Source organism: Ovis canadensis, chromosome 21 (assembly GCF_042477335.2).
Source record: "Ovis canadensis isolate MfBH-ARS-UI-01 breed Bighorn chromosome 21, ARS-UI_OviCan_v2, whole genome shotgun sequence".
In the NCBI taxonomy this organism is placed as follows: Eukaryota; Metazoa; Chordata; class Mammalia; order Artiodactyla; family Bovidae; genus Ovis; species Ovis canadensis.
Window position 1 is genome coordinate 59,262,020 of NC_091265.1, and position 12,956 is coordinate 59,274,975.

Genomic DNA, 12,956 nt, shown 5'->3' on the forward strand with positions numbered 1-12,956 from the left:
CCCAAACAAATCTCTGAGACTTGCCCCTCCCTGCTACCGGGCTGGGGAGGCGGGACCTCCCCCACAACTCAATCTTGGTAATATGGGACCTAGAAGCAGGCCCTTTCGGGACCCCAAGTGAGGAGGGGCAACGTCGGCGCAGCCTAATCGGCCCCCGCCCGAACACTCCCCTTGCTTTGGACCTAGCGTAGCCACCTGCTTAGAGACCCTTAAACGCCGCAGTGGGGCGGGGCTAAGGCGGAGTCAAGAAGGCGCCAACCACGCGGGGACTCCTCCCCCTCTTGAGCCCCGCCCCCGACAGCGTGGATCTTGCTTGCAGGAGGCCTCAGCTTAAGGCCCTGCTCCGGTCCCGGGTGGGCCCCACCCGGGCGGACGCCACGCCCCCGGCCAGCCTCGCGGGCCGCTGACCTAGTATGGACACAGCACTGGGAGGAGAGGCGTGCAGGGTGACGCCTGGAAGCGGGCAGGAGAGTCCCGGGCCCCACCCCCACAGGCCGCCCCCCTTTTGAGGGGATGCACCTGCCGCGGCTGGGGCTAAGGCACGGTGATTGCGCAGCTGCTGTGCTGCCCAGAGCTAAAAATATTTCCCAGCAGAGAGGGGAGTAAGGAGGCTCCCCAGGAGAATCAATTTATTGGGGAGTGGGTGTGGTTGGTCAAACCCATAGACAGGAGGGGCTGAGGAGCCCGAGGACAGCGTGGGAGCAGTGTCCTTCGTCACGCTGAACACTGGGAGCTCGAGGATGATGGGAAATGGGGGTTCCAAGCAGAGGGCTAGAGATCTAACTCCAGTACCCCACCCTCTGGACGAAGAGCTGGAGCTGGCCCAAGGGACTGCAAACAGACTCAGGGGCAGGTTTGGGTCTAGTCTAGAGGCTCAGATCTTCTCATCCGGGGCCGGCATGCGCTGGCGGGTCGGCTCCACGCCCCAGATCTCCCTGGCGTACTGGGCAATGGTGCGGTCACTGGAGAACTTGCCAGAGGTAGCTATGTTCCGGATCACCATCCGCGTCCACTCTCTCGGGTTCTAGAGGCCACAAGGAAGCTCTGGGTTTGCTCTGAGGGTGGGATCCCCACCTTCCACCTCATCCCAACCAGGGCCACCAAAGCCCTGCCAACCCCTGGCCCAGGGCCTCTCACCTTGTACAGGGCACTGACTCTCTCCTGGCATTTAATGTACTCTTCATAATCCGCAAAGACTTTAAACCTGGAGGGGAATGGAGAAGTGGGAAAGTCTCCTGGGGTCAAGGGCCAAGCCCATCCTGTCCTATTGGATTCCTGAGGACCTAGACAGTGATACTGCTTCCAAAGGAATGTGGTTGCAACTGCCCTGAAGCCCTGTCCAGCCTCTCCACAGCTCCTGAGCCCTGTTCAGCCCTGCAACCCCACGTACGCGGGCCCCTGGCCCGCCAGCTCACCGGTCGTGGTGCATGAGCATGTTGACAATGTCCTTGAATAGGTCAGGCTGTTTGGGAGAGAAGAAGCCACTGCTCAGCTGGTCAATGATGTGCCGAAGCTCAGGAATCCGGTCATAATACTCCTGGGCGTTGTACCTGCGGGGGAAGAGCCATAGTTAGCACCCTGGAAAGGGGTTCCTGGCTCCTCCTCCAGCAAATATCCAGGAAGTTCCAAGCCCCAGGGTGAAAACTCAGGTCCAGCCTGCTACTGTCCTCCCTACAGCTGCCGACTCGCTCTGGAAGTCCTTCCGCTCTTCTACCCACACACCACCACTGTCTCCCAGCAGGTCTGTTTCCTCCATAAATGGCTTTTCTTCCCCACCATCCTAAGTCCATCCCTGGCCTCACTTTCAGGCTCCAGGAGGAGCCAACAGGTACATTCTGAGGAACATCCTTAAACTCAAACTGTCCAGCCATGTTCATCACTGTCCTGGCACCAACTTTCCTCCCCTAGGGTAGGAACTACTTCCTACCCAACAACTTCCTGGGGTAGCACAATCACTCCCTGAGCCACCCAGGTTCAAATCTATCCAGACCAGTTTCGTCTCCTTCCTTCCCCTCTTCCAACCAGAAGCCATGGCCTCCTCCTCAACAGTGTCCCTAACCCCATCCCCAGCACTGGCTTGCTATAGGGGACTCCTCCTGCCATCTGGTGCCAGCCCCCACACTGGTTCCCCAACTGGACATTCCTCCCTCCAGTCGAGCCTCATCCTGCAGCCAAAGGTGTCTGTTTGGAGTCTAGTTCTGAACATGCTGGACTTCACTCAAAACATTTCACATTTCCCTCCTATCCAAAAGACCCAGTCTGAACTTTCTAGTCAAGCCCCACAGGAGAAATTCCTCTCAATATTTAGTACCTGCTCTTGTAAGCTGAGTGTAAACTGGTACCAACTTTCTGGGAAACGATTTGACAATGTGTATCAGGGGCTTTAAGAATGCATACTTTTCTGACTCAGAAATATCCCCTTCTAATAATTATCTTGGGCTTCCCCAGTGACTCAGCAGTTAAGAATCCGTGTGCAATGAGAGAGACACAGGAGACAAGGGTTTGATCCTTGAGTCGGGAAGATCCCCTGGAGAAGGGCATGGCAACTCACTCCAGTATTCTTGCCTAGAGAATCCCATGGAAAGAGGAACCTGGCAGGCTATAGTCTATAAGGTCACAAAGAATCGGATGTGACTGAATTGCCTTAGCATATAGCAAGCACAATAATTATCTTTAGGAAATTATTAGAGATGTGGACATCAGTGTAAAAGATTGGTCATCAAAGGGACATTTATACTAATAAACGAGGAAAATCAATCTTCACATCCAACTACATGGAATTAGTTAAATAAGTATGGCATTTCCATAGGATGGAATGCTATACAAACATTTAAAATATTTGAAAGACTATTTAGTGACTTAGAAAATGCTTCTCCAATGTTAAGATAACAGGATTCAATATTGTACATATATTATTTCCAACTTTTAAAAACTACACAGGGACTTCCCTCATGGTTCACTGGTTGACTCCATGCTCCCAATGCCGGGGGCACTGGTTCTACCCCTGGTCAGGGAATTAAGATCCCACATGCAGCACAGTGCAGCCAAAAAATTCATTAAAATTTTAAAAAACTACATATATATATATATACACACACACATATAAATATGTGAAGAAAAAGAGAACTGTGACTTTAAATCTGGGGGATGAGATTATAAAAGACAGTTTTCTTCTCTGTAGCTTTGTATTTTTCCAATTAATGAGCATGGACTGCTTCTATGCTAAGAAAAGAATCATATTTTAAAATAAAATGTCAAAAATGTAATGCCAGGAAGATTGTCTCTGAAGATCTGCATTTCTGACCACAAACCCAGGTTTAACTACCACACTCATGTTTCCCTTTTTGCTATGACTGCCAGGGAGCTGAGAATTTCATTTTACTCCCAATTCCAGAAATGATATTATTTCTGTGGGTTGATATTATTTCCTCTTCCTTTTCCTTCAGCTCTGTGTTACTTCTGTCTCTTCTCATTTCATTGATCTTATTTGTTACGCTACCTCAAAAGTTTTCAGACTTCTGATGGGCCGTTAACTAGGACTTTGTGCAGGGACTTCCCTGGTGGTCCAGAGGTTAAGAATCCACCCTGCAATGGCGGGGACGTGGGTTTGATCCCTGGTTGGGCAATAAAGATCCCACAAGCCTCAGAGCAACACAACTAGAGAGTCTAGAGAGTTCGTGCGCTGCAACAGAAGATCCCACATGACATGATGCAACCAAGATCCCACATGCTTCAACTAAGACCCAAGGTAGCCAAATAAGTTTTTAAAAAAGACCTTGCAAGAAAAGAGAAAAAAAAAAAAAGACCTTGCACATCCCAGACCAGCCTTTCCAGTGGTGCCTCTTGCTCCCAGCTCTACCCTCCAGCAGTCCCACCTTGGTGCCTCCTGCCCATGGACTAACTCTGCAGCCTTACCCTTTCTGGTCAAGCCTTTCTACATCCTCCACCCTCATGCCGAAGATGAAGAAGTTCTCCTCTCCAGCCTCTTCTGCCATCTCCACGTTGGCCCCGTCCATGGTGCCAATGGTCAGAGCCCCGTTGAGCATGAACTTCATGTTGCCAGTGCCTGAGGCTTCAGTGCCCGCAGTAGAGATCTGCTCAGAGAGGTCAGCAGCCGGGATCACTGCAGGGTGGCAGCAGGGGACACGCTCAGCTCCAGGAAGAGCCCCCATGTCAGCTGGAGGCTCTGAAGTTCGTCTGGTCCCAGGCCTGGCCAGATTCAGAGTCCCTTCCCTCCAGCCCTCCAGTCTTCACCAACTATTTCCTTCTCACTGACCCCTCCCCACCTCTTGTTGATTCTTGAACATCTGGGATCTAACCTGGACTCCTCCTACCCCCCAGCTCCACTGTGTGATTTGAAGGGCACTACTGAGGTCCCTCTCCTCTGTAATTTCATCCCATCTTGCATGACATTCCACCACTAAGGGAACATCCTCATGATTTGAGGATTGTCCTCTCCAGATTCTTCTTTAAAGTACCAGTACCCCAGGAAGAGGAGATTAATATCTCTTCCAGGGACTGAACTCATCAGAGCTTCCCTAGGATCCCCACTGGTGGCACCCTACCTTTCTCGGCCAGCGAGACTCGGTAGTTCTCCAGGAAGATCACGCGGAGGCGGTCTCCCACCACCGGGTCGTGGTTGACCACATCCCCAATGGCTGTGATGAGTCTGATGATCATCTTGGCCATATGGTACCCAGGGGCAGCCTGTGGGGGCACACTTTGGGGTCAGCTCCACAGCCTGGCCTCCTTCCCCCATCCTGCAACCCAACCAAGCTAACCTCAACCTGAATATCAAAGGACCACAGCCATGATCTGGGCTCGGCCTCTCACCTTCCCTCCAATCATCACAGTCCGAGGCACAAAAAACTTATTGGGTTCCTTCTTGATACCTATGGAGAAACAGAGGGATCCAGTGAGTGGGCCAGGTTTTCCCTCTGGGCTGTAGCACCAGGACTGGGCTGGGCAATAATAGGCCTGACTTGGGCTGGTGACCTCATATCTGTCATGTCCCCCCTCTCTGAGCCTTGGTTTGCCCATCTGTGAAATGGGGACAATTCCATGTCCCAAGAGTTTCCCTGAGTCCAAAAGAGATGTTGATGGAGAAGTATGCAGTATGCTGGGAGGTACACAGAGACAGGAACAGGAGCCAGAGGGAAGCCCGCCACTCACGGTTGTACAGCGTGATGACATGGAGGCAGTTGAGGAGCTGGCGTTTATATTCATGAATCCGCTTCACCTGGATATCGAAGAGCGAGTTGGGGTTGATGTGGACTTTGTATTCCTTCTCTAGGTACGCAGAGAACTTTAACTTGTTTTCCTGAAGGCAGAAGAGGGGGAAGAGCTCACCAATAGGCCTCAGCCTCAGGAAATCCTACAGTCTCATTTCCTTCCCAGGAAGGTGAGGATAGAAGGCCCCCTTGCCACCTTCATCCACTCCTGCATCAAGGCAGACATTGCTAAGCAACATCAGCACCCTTTCAGTGAGGTCAGATGATGCCTTCCTACCACGGACTGATTCCAGGCAACTTCTACCAATGGCCTGAGGTTGCAGGAGAGATGAGCACGGGCCATTCCTGACCCGGACAGTCGGCCCTTCCAGCACTCTCCACTCCGGCCCCAGCACAGGTGTCTGTCCCAGGTTGCAGCGCCGCTCCTCACCTGCTTCACTTTGGCCACATCCCGGATAAAGGATTCGTCATCCACATAGGACAGCAGTTTGCGCAGCTGATCCAGGTCTGCGATGTATTCCTCTCCGATGCGCTGGAGGGAGATGGCGCTCGGTTAGGCCCATGGCCCTCCCCTGTCCTCCTTCATAAAGGGGTCCTTTTCCAGGTCAAAAAGGCGCAGTCCACTGCAGACAGTGCCTTCTTCTGCAGCCTCCCAGCTAGGGGGCAGGGCATGTACGCACATCTTTCCTCCCTTCCTGACCTTGAGCTTGGATGGCTGATGCCCATCTGACCCCCACAGACCCTCGTGCTGGCCTTTTTCTCTGACAGGCAGTGACTTCGAGGGCCTGTGATCTCTGCTCCTTTCTGGTCTTACTTAAGATGTGACCTGCTGATAACACTCCATTAGGCTGTGAACTTCCTCAGGTTGGCCTTCACAGCCAGGGCCTCCATTAGCTCACATAAAAAGATGGTTCCCCTCCTCCAGACACATGCAAGGCTTGGGAACGCAGTGCAGAATGGATTTCAGCCCTCAGCTGGGCACCCTACAGTGAACCACATGTGCAACCACACCCAGCTGCGCCTTGCAGTGACTGTACTGACCGCTACTGGCCATGCATGACTTCTCACCTCAGCAATGACCTCTGCCAGCCCAGGGTTACACATAACCAACCAGCGCCGAGGGGTGATCCCATTGGTCTTATTCTGGAACTTATGAGGCTCCAGCTCGTAGAAGTCCTTGAAGCTACAGGATAGGGTCGGAAGATCATCAATCACCCCTGTGGAATGAGGGTCTTCTCCGTGGGGCCCCTACCCTAATTTCTTGATGAAAGGCTCCTGGAGGTGAAGGCCGCGGGGAGGGGGGGGGGGCGGGGAGGGGGTGCTGTGTGTAAGAGGGGACATCCCAGAACGGGACTGGACTGGATAGCACACCTGTGACCCTTGTAAGAGCGGTGCTACCTGTGGAAGGAGCCAGCAGAGGGCGGCTCTGAGTGCCCAGTACCAGGCAGTGGGTGGGGCCCAGCGGGAGGGGCGGAGTCTGGGGAGCGGGTCTCACATGGTCTTCTTGAGGATCTCCGAGTGGATGCGAGCCACGCCATTGACAGCGTGAGATCCGGCGATGCACAGGTGTGCCATGTTGATGCGCTTCACCGCGCCCTCCTCCACCAGCGACATGCGCCGCAGTCGGTCTACATCGCCTGGGAACGCGGCTGCCACCCGCTGTGCCGGGAGAGACCAGAGCTAGGCCGAGGACCCAGAACACCGGTCCCCAGCCCCTTCCCCCAGATCTTCGCCCATAGCCTTCCCCAGGCCCTCCACGCCCCGACCCTCCACCCCAGGCCTTCTCCACTCACGTTAAGGAAGCGCTGGTTGATCTCATAGATGATCTGGAGGTGCCGCGGCAGCAGGGTCTCTATGAGGTGCACAGGCCAGCGCTCCAGGGCCTCGGGCAGCACCGTGTGGTTGGTGTAGGCACAAGTCTTCACAGTCACTTCCCATGCCTGACAGGTGGGGTGGGGAGGCAGGATCCCCGGGGCTTAAGCCGGATGGCTCTCCACACACACTGCGCAGCCAAGAGCCCCAGCCCTGCCACTGCCAGGCCAGGTTCTAGAACACCCACCTCTGGGTCTCACACCGCTGTCTGTTCAGTGGGGGCTCCACCCACATCTATCCCCTCCCCAGACTGGGAAGGGAACCCTGAGATGGAGAGGGTGAGGCAGGAGTGGGGGATGGGCCCCGAAGCCCACCTTTTCCCACTCCAGTCGCTCCTGGTCCACCAGAATCCTCATCAGCTCAGGGATGGCCAAGGAGGGGTGGGTGTCATTGAGCTGGATGGCCACCTGGGGGAGGGGGGGTGGAGGACAGTTAGAATCAACCTGGCCCCAAGGCTATGGTCACTGTCTGTTGCCCCTTGAGAGTACCCCCTGCCCAGGGCCCCTTGTGGTTCGAGGTGGAGGCCCTCAAGGGGGTAGTTGTGGAGCAGGAGGAAGAGGAGAGCGGATTATACTGAGGATCCTCAAGCAGATAACCCTCACAACCACCCCCAGCCTCCACTTCCTCATCTATTAAATGGGGGTTGCAAGCTCAGGCTGGAGGTGAGAGGGAAGGCACCACTCACCAGATGTGTAGAGACCGACCCTCCCTGGGGCCTGGTACCTTATCTGGGAAGGCATCGAAGTTGGTGCGCACGGGGTCGAGGCAGCCAAACTTGGAGGACTTGAAGCGGCGGATGATGTCCTGGAGCGTGGCAGCCACTACGAAGTACTCCTGCTTCAGCCGCAGTTCCTTCCCCTCAAAGAACTGGGGACAGTGCGAGATGGGGCGGGGTCAATGTGGTGGGCGTGGTCTAACACTTCTGTGGGCGTGGCCAGGAGAGACTCCCACCCATCCCGAGATCCTAAGCCCTGAACTGCTTCACCTCAGGGACCCGAGAGTCTTTCTCCCACCGAGAAGCAGCAATGCAGCTGGGTCAGGAGGGAGGGCTACAAGGACCAAGAGTATTGTGGGTGTCTCCAGGGAAGAGCTCCTCCAAAGAGCCACTCCCCACCCCCGGATCCAAGCATCCTCACACTTAAAGAACTGGGGGGAAGCCACAGGACACTCAGGGGCCAGCAAAATGCCCTGGGTGTGACTAGGGCACCAGCAGGTGTCACTCCCCCTCTTTCCCTCTCCCATGCACTCTTGGCTTCCTGTCCCCAGCCCAGAGGGTAACATACGTTGTCATTGGGGTATAGGACCCGTGAGATGTTCTCAGCTAGGTTGCGGTCCAGCACAGCCTGGATGTAGCCACCGACATTGACTAAGGAACAAAAGTGGGAACGGGGTCAGGCTTGGCTCGAGGGGCTCCGCAGTGGGAGGGGGCTGCTGACTCTGGCTGAACTCACAGTCCTTGAGGTTGAAGTCATTGGGGGCTTTTGCAGACCACAGTCGCATGGTATTCACGACGTTGTTGCGGTAGCCCGGCACGGGTGTGTCATAAGGCATGGCCAACACCACCTGTGGGACACCCCACCTGTTGTTAAGAGGTGGGCATCTGCTGTGTCTAAGAGGCCCTGAGAGCCGGAACTCTGTGCTTTGTCCCTGCACTCCGCCAGCCAACCCCCAACCCCGGGTTCCAGTCCCAACTCTGGACCACAAGCAACCCCACCAACCTCTCTGGGCCTTGGCCATAAAGAGAGGACATCCCGGTGCCTCCTCACATCCCCGCCGGCCCTCCTTGCTGGGCTGTTGTGAGGATTCCAGGAGGAGGCAGGGATGAGCTCAGAGGCCAAGGTGGGCCTCTGTTGGTGGCCACTCTGCCATGGTGGGGATGTGCTGGCCACCTGGCCTGAGCACAATCTAGAGGACATTCTGGACTCCTGGAAGGACTGGGGGGACCACGAGTCCTGGCTGAGGGGGTCATAGAGGTCAAGCCCATCCAAAGGTTAACCACAGGGCTAATTAGCAGTGACTAATGCTGGCCCCACCTCCCACAATTAGCAAACATCAATGTGCATGCACGCTGAATGCTAAGCTGCTAATCCGTGTCCAACTTTTTGCGACCTTATGGACTGTAGCCCGCTAGGCTCCTCTGTCCATGGGATTCTCCAGGCAAGAATACTGGAGTGGGTTGCCATGCCCTCCTCCAGGGGATCTTCCCAATGCAGGGACTGAACCCGTTCTCCTGCATTGCAAGCAGTCTTTACTGCTAAGCCACCAAAGCCCACAAACATCAATAATTGCTGCAAATAACTGCCAGCCACCACGGAGAAAGGGGTGCACCCACACCTCCCTCCCCAGCATTAAGTAGCCCCTGACTGGAGCAGAGCAAATGCTGCAGCTCAGACAGGGAAGGGACTGGCCCAAGAGCATACAGCTAGGAGGGCAAGCCAGAGCCCTGCCAGACCTTAGCGTGGATGACAGTGGAACAAACTCTGGGTTCTGAAAGCCTCGAGGTTGCTGTGCAGCCATCTGGAGGCAGGTGAGCTGCAGCCACAGCAAAAGGGCTGGTGGTGGAGCTGGGGTTTGGACACCCGGTTTAGTGGCAGGCTCCCACCAGCCTGCTCTATGACCTTGAACATGTCAGTTGCCCATCCTAGGCTTTAGTTTTCTCTCCTATCCCCCTTTTTGGGCTGTTGGTTTATTTCCCATCAAGTCCCCAGCTCAAATATGCAGGGGAGCCGAGACTCTGATTATTTTGGGCGGCGAGGAGCAGTGGTAGAGCAGGGCAGTGTCTCTCCTCCTCCCAGCTCCTCACGTGGTCTGGCTCCCCTGTGACCCTGTCTCCAGCCTCTCTGGGTTCCACCTGTGTGACCTCAAGTAAGTCACTTAACTCCTCTGAGCTCAGTGGCCTCCGATATAAAACTGCACTCCGTCCAGTAGCTTCCAGGCTCTTTCTTTGCTTCTCCCTGTTTCCTCCAGAACCTCCAGTCCTCCCCTCCACCTCACTGGATCTTCCCCCTGCTCCCTGGCTTCCCCCTCACCTGTGTGTCTACCCACTTGGCCCCCTGGCTGGTGTGTTCCACTCGGCCATAGAAGTGCACCGGCAGGGTGAACTCAGGGCGGGCCTTCTCCCAGGGGTTGCCGTAGCGAAGCCAGTCATCAGCCTCCTCCATCTGAGCCGCAGGCGGGTCACGGGAGAAAGGAAGGCAGAGTCAGAGCTAGGCTCACACCACAGCAGGTGGTGGGTATAGCAGGAGCCCGCAGCCCTGGTGTGCCCTATAGAGGGAGGGCGTGAATGACCGGCTCTGCGGTAGGTGGGCCCCCAGTCTGGTGGAAGATCCAAGGGGGCTCGGTGTGTGCATAAGAGTCTGAAACATTCCACAGCCGTGGACCTCTTGTCCCAGGAGCTGACAGCTGGCTTGGGGCCAGGGGGAAGGGGCAAAGATGCTCTCCACCCAGGCTGCTGGGGCTGCTTCTGGATCTATGTGCAGATGAATGAACAAATAGCCATCTTCATCATAACCACAAGGTCAGGGCCCAAGGTTACTCACCTGCCAACCCCCAGAGATCTTCTGGTTAAAAATCCCAAACTCATAGCGGATCCCATAGCCATAGGCAGCCAGGCCCAGTGTTGCCATTGAGTCCAGAAAGCAGGCTAGGGGTGTGCAAGGAGGTGGATATCAGAGACCCAACATAAAGGAACACTTCTGCCCAGTGCCCTGGCGCCCCGCTCACTTACCCGCCAGCCGGCCCAGGCCCCCGTTGCCCAGCCCTGCGTCCTCCTCGATTTCCTCCAGCTCCTCCATGTCCAGACCCAGCTAGAGGTGGGAGGGTATAGCAGAAGTCAGGGCCAAGGGCCAGCAGGTCAGCCCTCCAGTCCTGAAGGCGTGCCCACCCCTACGCACCTGATAGGTGGCCTCGTCACAGGCATTCTCCAGCGCCAGGTTCACCATGGTGTTCTGCAGCGTCCGGCCGATGTAGAATTCCAGAGACAGGTAGTAGATCCTCTGTCCGGAGAAATAGACGGGGAGGGGGAGGGGAGGGAGGGTCAAGGCCGCCCCCTGACATTCAGCCAGGCCCGGCTGGGCCTGCACCTCTCATACCTCCTGCCCCACTCCTAGGCCCCAGCGGGTTCCAGCCCTGCCTCCAGTTTTCCTGCCTTCTCAGGCTTTGGGACCCAGCAGGTAAGATACTGGTCCCAGCATTTCTTCTAACTTTGGACAATTCACTTTTCTTCTCTGAGCCTCAGTTTCTTCATCTGAAAAATGGGGCCATATCCACCTCAGGGGGTTGAGGTGCTTAGGAGAGCTGGGAACCCCTTCCTTCGCGCACAGTCCTGCCAAGAGCCCATCAGGAAGTCAGGACACAGGGAAGCACCACCAAGAGCTCCCGAAAAGGGGAGGCCAGGCCCAGAGAGAGAAGTCATTGGCTCAAGGTCACACAATGACTCAGGGCTAGAGTCAGCCATCTCCCTCCCTTGCAGTGCCCAGCTCCCCTTGGCCCTCAAGCCTCAGTCCCAAGAAGGGGGGTGGAGAGAGAGACTGCTGTATCCAGGATGCTGACGGTGTGGTGCCCAGTCTCCTGGTTTCCTGGGTTCCTGCCCCTCCCCTCCCCCACCCCTGCCCAGCAGTGTCAGGTTGCTGACCTTTACCAGTGACCCCAGCAGATACTTGATATCGCCACCCCAGATGCGCCTCACCCGGCACACCGGCACACCACACACGCGTTCAGTAGAACATCCTTCCACTTAGGATCCAACCCAGGCCGCGGGGTCTTCCTGCCCACCCCCCAGCAGCCTCTCCATTCTCTGACTGAGCGCTGAGCCTTTGCAACCAGCCTACCGGACCCGAGGCCCCTGACTTGCCCCCGACTCCAGGTTTCTCCCCCTGGGTGGTTCCAGCACCCATTGCACCTGGCACCCCTTTCATCCAACCTCAGGAACCCGGAGGCACCCTTTCTTTTGCTGCAGAAAGTCCTGACCCCAGAAAGGGCCTGTCATTCGCTCAAGATCTCCCAGCCCCCAGGCAGGGCCCCCCAGCCCACTGCCCACCCGGGGTGCCCCAAGCAGCACCTTGGGGTCCTTCTCATAGTAGTGCTGCTGCGTGCGGATCCAGCGGCCCACGAGGTGGTCGCGCACCGTGTAGGCCAGTGCGAAGTAGTAGTCTCGCGGGGTGGCCACATTGCGGTCTTTCACAAGGGTGAAGTGTAGGTGCCGGTTGAAATTCTTCTTCAGCTCGGTCACATTCTCCACACCGGCCAGGCCACGCACGCTGATCTGCTTTCTCTTCTCCTGGTCTGTCAGGGGCCGGGACATGGCTGAGGGAGGGTGGGCCGGACTGACTGTGCAGACGGGCGGCCTGAGTGGTGCCTCCAGCCAGGGAGTGGAGATCCCCAGCCTGCTGGTGCTTTAAAGCCTGGCTCCAGGCAGCTTGCCCCACCCCTTCCCTCGATGGGAGGGTCTTGGCCCGGCTCCTCAGGGAGCTATTTTGGGGTGAGTGGAGGAGAGGAGGGATAGGGCAGGGCCAGGGCCGGCCTGGCTCCTTCGCAGCCCTGCACTGACCCACTTCCTCCAGGCCTCGTGCACGGGCACTGGGGCCTGCCTTGTGCAGGGTCGGAGTCAGGAAGCAGCAGGCAGAGTGCTGGCTTGAGAGGCCTGAGATTTGATTGGAGCGGCTGGGCTGTGACTTTGGCTGAGGCTGCCCTGAATTCGGATTATGGATGAAGGATGGGGCCTGACTGTGGGCCCTCAATCAGGGCTCCTTGGAGAGGCCAAGGAGGCTGTCGAGGAGGACAGGTGTCAGGAGGCCCAGCCTCCAGCAGAGCAGCTTGGCTTCGGTTCTCGACTTTCACACAACAGGCTGCACA

At 56.3% G+C, this 12,956-nt stretch overlaps 1 protein-coding gene across 1 annotated transcript; it reads right to left on the reverse strand.

Moving 5' to 3' along the window:
- Positions 1–603: 603 nt before the first annotated feature.
- Positions 604–12,746, reverse strand: PYGM (glycogen phosphorylase, muscle associated). The gene is made up of 20 exons (XM_069566147.1): positions 12,163–12,746; positions 10,997–11,098; positions 10,831–10,909; positions 10,643–10,746; positions 10,133–10,264; positions 8,555–8,666; positions 8,387–8,469; positions 7,827–7,970; positions 7,418–7,510; positions 7,025–7,171; positions 6,727–6,890; positions 6,300–6,414; positions 5,662–5,763; positions 5,173–5,320; positions 4,834–4,892; positions 4,566–4,707; positions 3,916–4,123; positions 1,416–1,550; positions 1,138–1,204; positions 604–1,024 (listed from the first exon to the last, which is right to left on the reverse strand). Exons 1-20 carry the CDS (start codon positions 12,403–12,405, stop codon positions 875–877), a joined length of 2,529 nt encoding a protein of 842 aa, XP_069422248.1. The 5' UTR covers positions 12,406–12,746; the 3' UTR covers positions 604–874.
- Positions 12,747–12,956: the final 210 nt, after the last annotated feature.